This window comes from Carassius carassius, chromosome 46, assembly GCF_963082965.1.
Source record: "Carassius carassius chromosome 46, fCarCar2.1, whole genome shotgun sequence".
In the NCBI taxonomy this organism is placed as follows: domain Eukaryota; kingdom Metazoa; phylum Chordata; class Actinopteri; order Cypriniformes; family Cyprinidae; genus Carassius; species Carassius carassius.
The window spans coordinates 7,850,253-7,862,607 of record NC_081800.1 but is presented as its reverse complement, the minus strand read 5'-3'; the positions used below and the strand labels follow the sequence as shown (position 1 = coordinate 7,862,607).

At 37.8% G+C, this 12,355-nt stretch overlaps 1 protein-coding gene across 3 annotated transcripts in view; it reads left to right on the top strand.

Moving 5' to 3' along the window:
- The window catches only part of LOC132129295 (protein NDRG3-like), an 84,746-nt gene that overhangs the window by 62,202 nt on the left and 10,189 nt on the right, over nt 1-12,355 (top strand). For 2 of the 3 annotated variants that reach the window (XM_059540833.1, XM_059540834.1), the window contains exons 4-7: nt 7,512-7,617; nt 10,144-10,264; nt 10,750-10,812; nt 11,009-11,069. In XM_059540833.1, the coding sequence (XP_059396816.1) occupies nt 7,512-7,617; nt 10,144-10,264; nt 10,750-10,812; nt 11,009-11,069 (351 nt within the window). Of the gene's footprint in view, nt 1-3,829; nt 4,109-7,511; nt 7,618-10,143; nt 10,265-10,749; nt 10,813-11,008; nt 11,070-12,355 lie in introns of those variants that run through there. The other variant, XM_059540835.1, reaches the window with a different exon arrangement.

Below are 12,355 nucleotides of genomic sequence, written 5' to 3'. Positions count from 1 at the left end.
CCAATAGAAACTCAGGTGCATCCTGGGACGAGGTTACACCGTCTGAAATGTCAAGGGTTAACCTGTGTTTCTGGGTTATGCTCATAGGTTTATAAACGGTTGGTATGTTCAAAGATCAGGGAAGAATCTCACTGTCACTTAAGATGCCTTCAACATCGTTATGCAGGTTTCTTCATCTTCATTGGCTTGGGGTCCTGGTGGCTTTTGAAGCAGTTCACATGCTTTTTTTGTCAGTTTTTATAGTTCAAACATCATGCATCAGAGAATGTAACATGAGTTCATTACAGGTATGAAAGTAACGATAGAATAATATTTAATTATGGTGGTTTGTGTTTAATGTTTTAAAGGCCTATTTCCATCAGGGGTCGTGATAATTAGAGTATTCAGACAACTTAATTTTTTTCTCTACATTTTCTTATGTTGCAGAATTATGCTGAAATGCATGACCTTATTGTCAATGCTTGACAAAATTTTTACTCCATACATACACCATAATGTCAGAGTGTTTTTTGTAAAATTCTATATATAATTATATGTAAATAATTAAAATGTATTAATATGCACCGTAATTATATATATAATATAATTCTGTTCTTTTCACAAAAAAAGACAAACAATTATGTATTTTTTTTAGAGCTGAAACAACGAATTGATTTAATCGATTAAAATGGATTATTAAAATAGTTGTCAACTAATTTAGTCATCGATTAGTTGCTAAACAACTTTTATTTGCTGTAAGCGGCTCATTTAGTGCATATTTTAAATCTGCGATGACCAAAGTGTGGCAGTAATGAGCCACCGGAGGTTTTACTCAGCCAGTACAGCAGGAGAGGTAGCGAATAGCCAATAGCTGGCCTCGTTTTAGGTCACGTGCTTCCCGAACAGCGTCTCTGCGGTCTCTGCGGCATTCAGCGAGATGACAGAGGCAGGTGGCAGTGGAGTAAGCTCGAGAAAGAAAAAGAAAAAAATCGGAAGATAAAACTAATCGAACAAAGTCATCTAAAGTGTGGGAGCACTTTACTTTGAGCCTTCAAAAAAGAAGAGTAACCTGTAAACTCTGCACTACTGAACTGTTTAACTGTTTAAGACTTTTATTTGTGCAGATTCTCCAGTACAATGTTGTTTGCAAGTGTTTAGTCGTAAAAGCTGATAACATTTCTTTTTAACAGTTAACATTTAAAGCTTTACAAACATGTTCTGTGATCAGTTTGTTGTTTACCAGTTCATAATTCAGTCTTGCAGCCTAATAATGACTGAATGAGAGAGGTAAATGTTTAAATGTATTTGAAATGCACTTTTTTCTAAGTATTCCCTGCTCTTTTTCACACAGCAGGTTTTTTGTGTGTGTCCAATTTTTTTTTCTTCTGGAGAACCTTCTGATGGATTTTACTTTAAAATGTGAGTTCCATTCAGGTTTCATGCCATTGGCACTTTATTCAAAGGATTGTTTACAATTTCATAGCATAAGCTATAAAGCTGTTTCCCAGGTATAAGCTGTGTGTTTACAGGAAAAAAATAATAAAATGCAATGTACTGCAAATTTATTCTGTTTTATCCTTATTCTTCGTGAAAATATGTTCTGAAAGATTCCTTAATAAGCTTTGTTCAGGATGTTAAACTACTTTAGAAGCCCTGAGGACTGCCATGGTGAAAACATTATTTAAAATTAACATTTGCTAGAATACGTATGGGTCAGTGTTTTGATTGCAGAAGAGTTTGACATAGGATTACTAACACATAATAAAACACAACTCCAGGTATATTTTTGATGAGGATATGACAATGCAAAATAGTTAAAATCTCTAAAAGTCTATGTTGAATGATAAAGACCCTTTGTTAATAATTTAATTGGAAAAAATGGGCAAAACTAAAATATAAGTACAGAAAGATTAATCGTAAAAATAATCGACAGATTAATCGATTATCAAAATAAGCGTTAGTTGCAGCCCTAATTTTTTTGTTGTTATTGCAAAAAACAGGAGCAGGTTCACGTACACAGTTTCATCTCTATTGTGCTGTTCTCATCTCTGACTATCAGAATTGTTGCATGAGGCTTATGATCCAAGATGACCTATTTCACAAACCATTTGTCTTGCATTGTTGAATTGCAAAGTGCATGGTCTGATATAATCTAGGTCAAGTTTACTTGCCTGTAGCTTTACAGTGTAGTGTGATGCTGTGAACACGCCAGTGCTTACAAATCAAGTTATAACTAACAGTGAATATGTGAATAACAGTGGTATTTGTTTATTGATTGACAATATCTAAGCCTTCCTTTCATGTGTTTAGTGAATTCAGGGTCCATTTCTGTGCCTAATCAGAAATCAACAGTATCAGACATGGTTGTGGATGTTTATCTAACGAAGATTACACCCTTCACACTTACTCTGTCATCTCCCCTCCCTCTGTCTCATTTAATGCTCTGCTGTCCTGTGGTGCTCACAGTGGCCCATCATTCCCCGCTCCATGATTTCTTCTCTGTCCCATTCCTTCAGTTCACATCTTTTCACATCTTTTTGCAGCAGCAATGACAGCATTCTGTAAACAAACTCACACAGTCATTTTCAGCGACACTCTGCTTGTAGTAGATATATAGTGAATGGTTCAGTTTAGGTGTCCCCCACACAGTTTGTGTATTTGGTAGGTTCCACCAATGTACTATGAGTGGAATGCACAATGCGCTAGTAAATAAGCCAAGTATGAAAGCTGTTCTGTGTATGTGTCTTTGTTAATGTACAGATTAACAAGAAACGCAAGACTGCTGTTTAATTGCATGTTAATTGAGGTCAATTAAAATAGATGAAATGTAACTTAAGATTGCTTTTAAGAAATCGTTTTTATTTCATTTTTAATGACTTTTATCATCTCTGAAAAATGGTTAAATGTACTGACAAAATTATACTTTAATGTCATTTCTGAATTTCTAATAACACATTTGTAACAATGAAGTTGTTTAGTACAATTAAAATAGATTAAATTTGACTTACTAAGTGGTTTAATATGTTAGTCAACATATCAAAATAAGCATACTCCTTTAAGCATGAAAAAAGATTAACACCGTAATTAAAGTGTACTACGTAAAGTAAAATTTAAAGTGCACTTTTCTGTTAAGTCAATTAAAGTTCACTTAAGTGGCCTTTTATTTCAATAAAATTTGCAAGCACAGTTAGTTTATATATTTGTTCTGTACTTGTACAGTAAAAGTGCACATTAAACTCAATTAAGCACATCTTTTCACAAGGGTGTTAGTCAAAAGTTCCACGTCAAACTTAAAATGGTCATTCTTCTGAACATGTTGGGAACGTTTGTCATTGAAGAGAGTGATATCATGGCTAAAAATGTCATTGTAACTCCCTGATGCAAACCAGAAGTAGTGTCCCTCCTCCTCACAGTTCTCCAGCACTGCAGCCAGGCTGCGCTCTCCGGACAGAAAAACCTGCTTTACCAGGTTTAGCCTAGGATTAAGGGACTACAATGTGACAGACGATAACATTTCCCATAGCAGAGCCTCTAATATCCTCTTCTTTCACATTTTCTGTCTTGAACCACAAAAGCGCAGACATTTGGAAATATTAATCCACGTATTGTCACCACATGAGTTGTCCATGCATATCACTATGGCAACAGCAGCTTGGATGTTACCGCATGTTCCATTCACTTTTGGATGATTTAATTACATTTCCCAAAAATCACCCGTACCAACACTCTGAGGCCGTCACAGAAGCTGAGTTTTACACACCCCACCCCCTCCAGCTGACCCTGTAAATCCAATTAGAGCAGCTCCAGTGCCCTCCTCTCTCAAACACAATCTCCAGGCATTTATATGTCTGCTTTGCTTTGGATCCCTCTATTATACTCTCATTTTACCAACGTCGTTTTCTGCTGAGGAGGAAAAAGGCTTTTATTTGTTATTGGTGGGTGTTCAAAGCGACGGGCTGCCCTGCTTCTGTTAATCGTGGCTGTCCCCTCCCTTACCTCGTGCCACCGCCCCTCTCTCCGAGGAGCGTGAGAAGAGGCAACAGGAGAAAGCGTCTGTTCTGTGATCACTGGATGAAACATGACGGCAGTGCTGGACATCAACCAGGTTTCCTGTGCATTGAGCAGTGTGGTGAGTGCTAACAGAAAGACTGTGTTTTGTGTCGGAGTTGCCTGTTGCACCAGCAGGAACTTTGCAGACGTGATCTGCTCATGCTCTCAGGTCTGTGTGTGAATGCTGAAGGGGTTTGAGTCGTGTCGTAGGGAGTGTGGGTGAAGAATGGGCGTTATCTGAAGCCTTTCTGATGGATGTTTACAAATGTGTGGCAATCATGTACTTTTATGTGTTTGTAAGTGTCAGAGGGGAGGCCTTTGAGTGTATGTGTTTGAGGGTGATGACAGTGAAGCATGTGTGAGTCACAATTTATGGTGCTTTTTAGTAGTTTGTCTCACATCCAGACCTTTTTGGTGAGTGATGTGTTAAAAAGAGGTAGCAAGGACATTCCAAAAAGAATTTGTCACTTGATGTAAATTGCACCCCCTATTGATGATAATAATAATTATAATAATTATAATAATAATAATAATAAACACTGCATCTGCAAAATGCAGAAAATAAAGAAATACATACATGTAAAGAAATGATGATGATGATGATGATGACATTAAGGTTTTAGTTAACATTAGTTAGTTATATAAGTTAAACAAATATTTGCACAGCATTTATTAATCATAATCATTTACTACATATACATATTAAATTAACAAATGAGACCCTATTGTAAAGTCTTACTACTGGTGCTCTCACCGATATTAATGTATATGTGATGTGCTATAGCATATATACATAATAATGAATATATAATAGAATACATTTACTTGACACACATTTCAGGTTTTGTTGTGCAGATAATAATAATAATAATATTTTTCTGTACTTCAACCAGCAAACAACTGCTAACAGTCATGAACTAAGCTGTATATGCAATGTAAAATCTGCAAGCTGCATAAAAGTAGTAATATGTGCTTTGTAATATACAGTAGTCTAATATATTAAACAAAATAAATAATACGAATATAATTAACACAAATCATACAGAGTCTTTTTGTTACTGTGTCTTCTTGGGTTAAGAAAGTGACCATGCAGTGCCAGAAGTGATTTTATTGTTTCTGTTTTAAAGGAATCATTAGATGCTACATGCACTTTTACAAGTAGTTTGAACTGAAATGTGTGTTGGCAGTGTGTCTGTTTGTGTTGACGTCACACAGACAGGCCCCTCCCACGATAGTTTGATTGACAGAAGCGCTTCAGCACAGACTGGACTGGTGTGTAACCTTAGTCCCGCCCTGAGTGACTGTCATCAGTCCGCCATTGTTTCACCGCCAGAGCAGACTCCTAACAGACTGAGGTGTCATGTTTTTGGATGTAATAATGAACATAGCAGTGGTCATTTACTCCTGACATCTGAGCTGCTGAAGACGCAGTAGATTACGTTTAATGTTCGCGCGAATCATTCGTGATTCAGCTTCACCTCCAGAAGAAGTGAGAATAATGTTTTTAAATTACTCTTTGAAAATTACCTTTCCTTGTGTGCTTATTAGCAAGTTTCACTATGAATGAGGCTAAAGTAAACAGTCCCTCAGAGAGCGGCTCAGAAGAGAGGGGTTGGGTCAGCAGAGCTCATTAACATATAAAGGAAAATGCTACAAAATAGCTTGCTCTAAAAAAAAAAAAAAAAAAAAAAAAAAGTGTTTTTTACACTACCTTTGAGAAATATAAAACTATGTTACAGACTTTTCATTAAGACCCTAAAGAATCATATCTACTTGTGGAAAATGGGCATCCAATGACCCTTTAAGTACTTGGCTTGTGATTTAATTTGCTTGGTTATACAGAAGAGAGTGACTATCCTGTTTGCTAAACTATAATTTCAGAGTAGCAAAACAATTTTACACAATGTTTGTATTGCATGCATGCATTTTTTTTTCAAGTAATTAATACTTTTATTTAGAAAGGATGCATTAAATTGATCAAATGTTGGCAGTAAAGACAATTATAGTGTTGCAAAATGATGAATTTTGGTTCAAATTCAAATTAGTGCTCTTCATTTCTATTCAAATTATCATGAAAAATTTTAAAATAAATGAGGCAGCACAGCTGTTTTCAACAATTGGTAATAAGAAACAAGTGACACTGAAGACTTCAGCTTTGCATTAAAGGAATATTTTTTTTTATTTTAATATTTCAGCGTATTAGTGCTTTTACTCTTACTATCTATTTCTGATCAAATAAATTCAGCCTCAGTGAATATAAACTTATTTCAAAACCTTTAAAAAATGTTACAGACCACAAATTAATAGGCCAGAAGCTTTAAGCATTTAGCGTTCACAACAAGAATTATAGAAACATCTAAAATCCATAGCAGACGATTCACAAAAGCTTTTTTCAGACAAAACCATTTTATTTCAGATGGACAAGTAGCTGTGCAGCACGTCAAATAGAAACCGGGCGTCCACCAACAGATGGAGCGTTGCAACGGCTGTTTCCATTGTACACAGCTTTGATTATAAAGGGGAGGGATCACATTTGGTCATGTCACAGTGTGCTGCTTACGTCCAGTGTAGAAAAGGCAGCACTGTAGAAACACCTGTTTCTGGAGACTGTTTGAATGGTACATCAAGAGATCACACAACAGTTACCTAACATGAGATATGCAATATGTGTGTGCACACTCAAACATAACTGCCTCGTCTATTTTTAAACCTACTACCTTGAGTGGCTGCTGCTGTGGTTTGCTTCAGGTGTCAGCTGTTAGCATGATTTCTAGATCTTCTGCTTAAGACATCATTATCAGAGACTTTACTTGTGTAAGGAAAAAATAAATTGTTTCCTTGTATTAACGAACGTGTATGCTGTGTCTTCGGTTAAGGTCACAAAAGTCTTTTGTGTGTCTGTGAGTGTGCGTGGAGTCTGCAGGTTTACTGGTACAGGTCAGAGCCGCTTTTGGTTCTTTTGGTCCAGGATAATGAAACCTCACGCTGTGTGGGAATGAGATTAGAGCCGGACCTGCTGCTCTTCTCTCCTTAGGAGGCTGAGAGTAGTGCTGTTAGCCTCTTACCTCATACTTGTGGTTCAAGCCTCATCCTGTTTGTGTCGTCTTGTAGCTGAGCTGTCCATTTCATCCAAGATGGAAGATTTTTTACTTTGACGTATAATGCTGTGGTTGTTGTGGTGATGTGCAACAACAAACAACATCAAGGGTGGGTCAAAACCTACACCACGGTGAAACAAGGGCATGTTTGAAGCTGACGTTGACCTGAGTTTGTTTGGAAAAAGGCTAAAAGAAACCTTTGAGTTAATCATGAGCCTTCTCTTGATTTAGAGATGACTGGCTGAGCAAATATTTCCTTGTAAGAATCAGTTTAACGGCCATTTGTGAATTCATGCAGACATTGCATAACTCCATAGAGCTCTATGCTTGAAACAGTTGACACCTTTGCACTTCTATTATTAATTCACATCTGATTGGTTGCAGGAGCATGACATCGAGACTCCTCGCGGTGTCCTTCATGTGACTTTGAGAGGGACTCCTAAAGGCAACAGACCGGTCATTCTCACCTATCATGACATTGGACTCAACCGTAAGTCGCTCCATATATATAGAGTTCCTCTCTATCAGTGCAAAATGTATCATTATAGGGCACACCTTCTTGAAGAGGAGAGGAATGGGTGGTTTATCATACATAGTGTTTCTCAACCCTGTTCCTGGAGAAACACCAACCCTGCGTCTAAATATGCCTACGTCCCTATTAGTGGTACACCAATATCGTTTTTTTTTTTAACTGATGCCAATTCCAACATCTTAGAAAGCAGGGTGGCAGATGGCACATATAAAGCTGATATAAGAATGTGTGTGTGTATATACAGTTGGGGAGATATTTACTTGATCCCCTGCTGATTTTGTAAGTTTGCCCACTTACAAAGAAATAAAGGGTCTGTAATTTTTATGGTAGGTTTATTTTAACAGATTGAGACAAAATAGGAACCTAAAATAAGTATTTTATCCCCTACCAACCAGCAAGAATTCTGGCTCTCACAGATTGTCTATGTGCCCCTGTGGATCACAGATTAGTCCTCACTTTAAGAAGTTACTCCTAATGTCAGCTCGTTAGGTGTATAAGACACCTGTCCACACGATCTGTATCTTCCATTCCAGCCTCTCCCACCACCACGGGCAAGACCAAAGAGCTGTTAAAGCACGTCAGAGACAAGATTGTAGATCTACCCAAGGCTTGAAAGGGCTACAAGACCATCAGCAAGAAGCTTGGTGAGGAAACAACTGTTGGTGTGATTATTTGGAAATGGAAGAAATACAAAACAACCATCAATCGATCTCGGTCTGGAGCTCGGTGCAAGATCTTGCCTCATGGGGTAAGGATGATCATGAGAAAGGTGAGAGATCAGTCTCAAACTACACGGGAGGAGCTTGTTAATGATCTTAAGGCAGCAGGGACCACAAAGCAAAGCAAAACATTGGTAACACTATGCCGCAATGGACTGAAATCCTGCAGCGTCCGCAAGGTCCCCCTGCTCGAGAAGGCACATGTACAGTGCAGGCCTGTTTAAAGTGCCAATGAACATCTTAATGATTCAGAGAAGGCTTGGAAGAAAGTGCTGTGGTCAGATGAGGCCAAAATTGAGCTCTTTGGCATAAACATGTTTGGAGGGAGAGAAATGCTGACTATGACCCCAAGAACACAATCCCTACAGTCAAGCACAGAGGTAGAAACATTATGCTTTGGGGCTGTTTTTATGCTAAGAGTACAGGACAACTTCACTGCATTGAAGTGTACGGCCATGTACAGTAAAATTTTGAATGAGAACCTCCTTCCCTCAGCCAGAACACTGAAGATGGGTAATGGATGGGTCTTCTAGCACGACAATGACCCAAAACATACCGCCAAGGAAATAAAGGAGTGGCTGAAGAAGAAGCACGTTAAGGTCATGGAGGCTCCTAGCCAGTCTCCAGACCTCAGTCCTACAGAAAATCTGTGGAGGGGGCTGAAACTTTGAGTTGCCAAACGACAGCCAAGAAACCTTAAGGATTTAAAGAGAATCTATAAAGAAGAGTAGATCGAAATCCCTCCTGAGAGGTGTACAAACCTGGTGACCAACTACAAGAAATGTCTTACCTCTGTGCTTGCCAACAAGGGTTACTGCACCAAGTACTTAGTCATGTTTTGCTTGGGGATCAAATACTTATTTCACTCACTGAAATGCAAATCAATTTCAAACCTTTACATAATGTGTTTTTTCTGGATTTTTGGGTCGATATTCCGGCTCTATCTGTTAAAATAAACTTACCATAAATATTACAGACCTGTCATTTCTTTGTGAGTGGGCAAACTTACAAAATCAGCAGGGGACCAAATAAATATTTTCCCCACTGTATGAGATTTCAGTTGCACATCAACACTGCACATTTTTATCGAAATCTTTAAAGAGTCTTTCTTTGAGTGTGTATACGTCTAAAATCCAACTTCCAGACAGAAAACTGATTTGCAGGGCACAGATGGTGGTTAATCAGGTCTTGAGAAAACTAGTTAAAGTAGTTAAAATATGTGGACAGAAAGTTGTTGAACTCAAGTTTATGTGGAATGTGGGAACTGTTCATTTATTTATTTATTTTTATTAATTTAGCATTTTTATCTAGAGTCAGATTGGCTTTATTTTCATTGTACAGCTTGTACACAGCGAAACGAACCCCATTCCTCCAGGACCATTGTGCTACATAAGACAACAAGGGACTACAAAACTAAACCATTCATGAATTAAATTATATTAAATAGACTAAAGTATTAAATAAGAGCTAAAATGAAAGGAACTAAAAATAAGAACAAAAATAGGATTGAACATTTATACACGGACTACACAAGAGTACATAAAGTAGTCTAACAGTGCAAACAGCATTTGACCGTACAGTTTTACATAAAGGCAGGTCACAATAATAGAAACTAGGCACAGTAGTGGTGTCTTGATGATGTTTTGTGTGTGTGCAAAGTATGCACATGCATAGGATTCAGGTTTGCAGGGTACCAGTTTTCTCTTTGATAATGATTTATGAAAAACGTGTTTGAGAATTGTCTTGTTTTTCTCTTGCAATGCAGATAAGTCCTGTTTCAACACACTGTTTAACTTCGAGGACATGCAGGAGATCACCCAGCACTTTGCTGTGGTCCATGTTGATGCTCCAGGCCAGCAAGAATCTGCCCCTCCTTTCCCCACCGGGTAAAACTAACTACTGAAGAAATAACTCTGGCTGTGTCACAAAATATAGTGAGGTGCCTACATAGACAGCATTTTTGATTATCATTACTATATCCTTTAATATTCAAATTTACATTGATGTCCAAAACTGCTGAGAATGTAACCATAATGGACCTTCTTCCACATTTCTCAGAAGCGTAAATCGTCATAAGTGGGTAAGCATCTATTGCGGAAAATGGGAGATAGTCTTTTTTTTTTTGCATTCCCATTTACTTAAATAGCAAAAGAAAAGCACCACTATAGTGCTTTCACGACTTTCAAAAGGAGAAAAGCATTAACTAGTTCTAGTTCATGAACTGTTTTGTAGTCATAGGCAGCATGCTAAGCAGTGCACTGAGGCACCATCTGTTCCACAACTGCTTATACAGTGTTTTCACACTTATAATAATTCAAATAATTAAAGCTGGACTAACTTGTCTCTTTTGTCTTCCTTTTCTTTCCCTCAGGTACCAGTACCCAACCATGGATGATCTTGCCGAGATGCTGCCCTCAGTTGTGACGCAGCTAAAGTGAGTCCAAACCTCTATTAGTCTGTACTGATGTGATCAGATGATCCCCAATTCAGTACAATTAAATAAAAATAAATGCCATATGTTCAAGAAATCATGATGGCATTTATTAAAGCCTCAAAAAATTTGTGCATTTCTTCTCAGAATGTATGCAAGTTAATAAGCAGTGTATGAACGATTGTTCTTTAATTAACAGAATCAACAGTGTGATTGGTATCGGTGTGGGCGCAGGAGCTTATATCCTCACTAGGCTGGCTGTAAGTAATATATCTTCCCTTTTATTTTGCTGTAATGACTGATTGGTCATTGTATGTGGTAATATCTAACCGTTAGTTAGAGTAGCTTGTGGAAACGAGCCATTAGATGTTTAATTGAGCATCTGAGTGAAGTTCATCAGAGGTGAAGACCTCTGAAGTCCGTCTGCAGTAAAACCATCTGTCGTCAGTCTTCAATAGATCCCCCACACCTCATCTGAGACTCAAAGTTCACACATGCATTCACACTCTCACCCTACACAAAGCTCTTATTCACCATCTCCGCACCAACATGAACACTGATGATAAAAACACACTCACTCTCATGTTTCCTGCTGGTTATTATTAAGGTATAAAATGATAGCGTATTTTTCTCAAATTAACTAAAGAATGTGGCTTTCCTTGGCTTTCACTACTGACTCCATTACTTCAGTCCAGCAAATCACACTTTCACCCTTGCAAACAGCTTGCATTTGCACGTTCATCATATTTCTGCCACTTGCTCATCGGGTTCTGTGATGACGACCGATTTGAACAAACACACACCTACGCAGCTCTGCAGAAAAACTTCAGCACTGTAAACTACTAGAAATCATTTGAAATTCACTTTGGTTGTCACATGCTTGTCCATAGATGTGTGGTCATGTGATGGTCCTACATCGAAGGCTTGCATTTGTCTGCGTGTCTTGTGTAGAGCCTTATACAGAGAGGAAAAAGAAGAGGTGTGAAACCTGAACTTTTTTCCATCACGGTCACAGTAACAAGACATTTGATTAGTTCATGTGGCTGCCTATAGCCGCAGTTCTACATTAAAACCAAGTGGGAGCCCTTGCAGTAAGTTAGCACTCTGGACAAGGACTTACTGAGAATTTGGTCAAGGTGTTGATGTCTCTACCTGGTTGGGTCACGTAGATTGACGTTTTTGCTTGGTCACCACTGAGGTTAAAGTTGACTTTCTCAGACCTGTAAAGCATGGCTTTACTTTGTAGATTTTAGAAATGGTTCAGTATGTACTATAGTTTATAATGATGCCTAAAGGAATAGTTCACCTAAAATAAATATTCTGCCATCATATATTGACCTTCATTCATTCCAAAATTGTGTGACTTTCTTCTGTGCTAATTCATCCATTAATTGATACATTTTCTTTCATTCTTTCATAAATTCATATATTAAAGTGGCATGAGGGTGACTGGTTTCATTTTTGTGTGAATTATTATCCCTTTAAACACCTGTTTGCTTATTAGCATAATTAAACTTTAACCAGTAACAAGCACTTCCACCAAAAA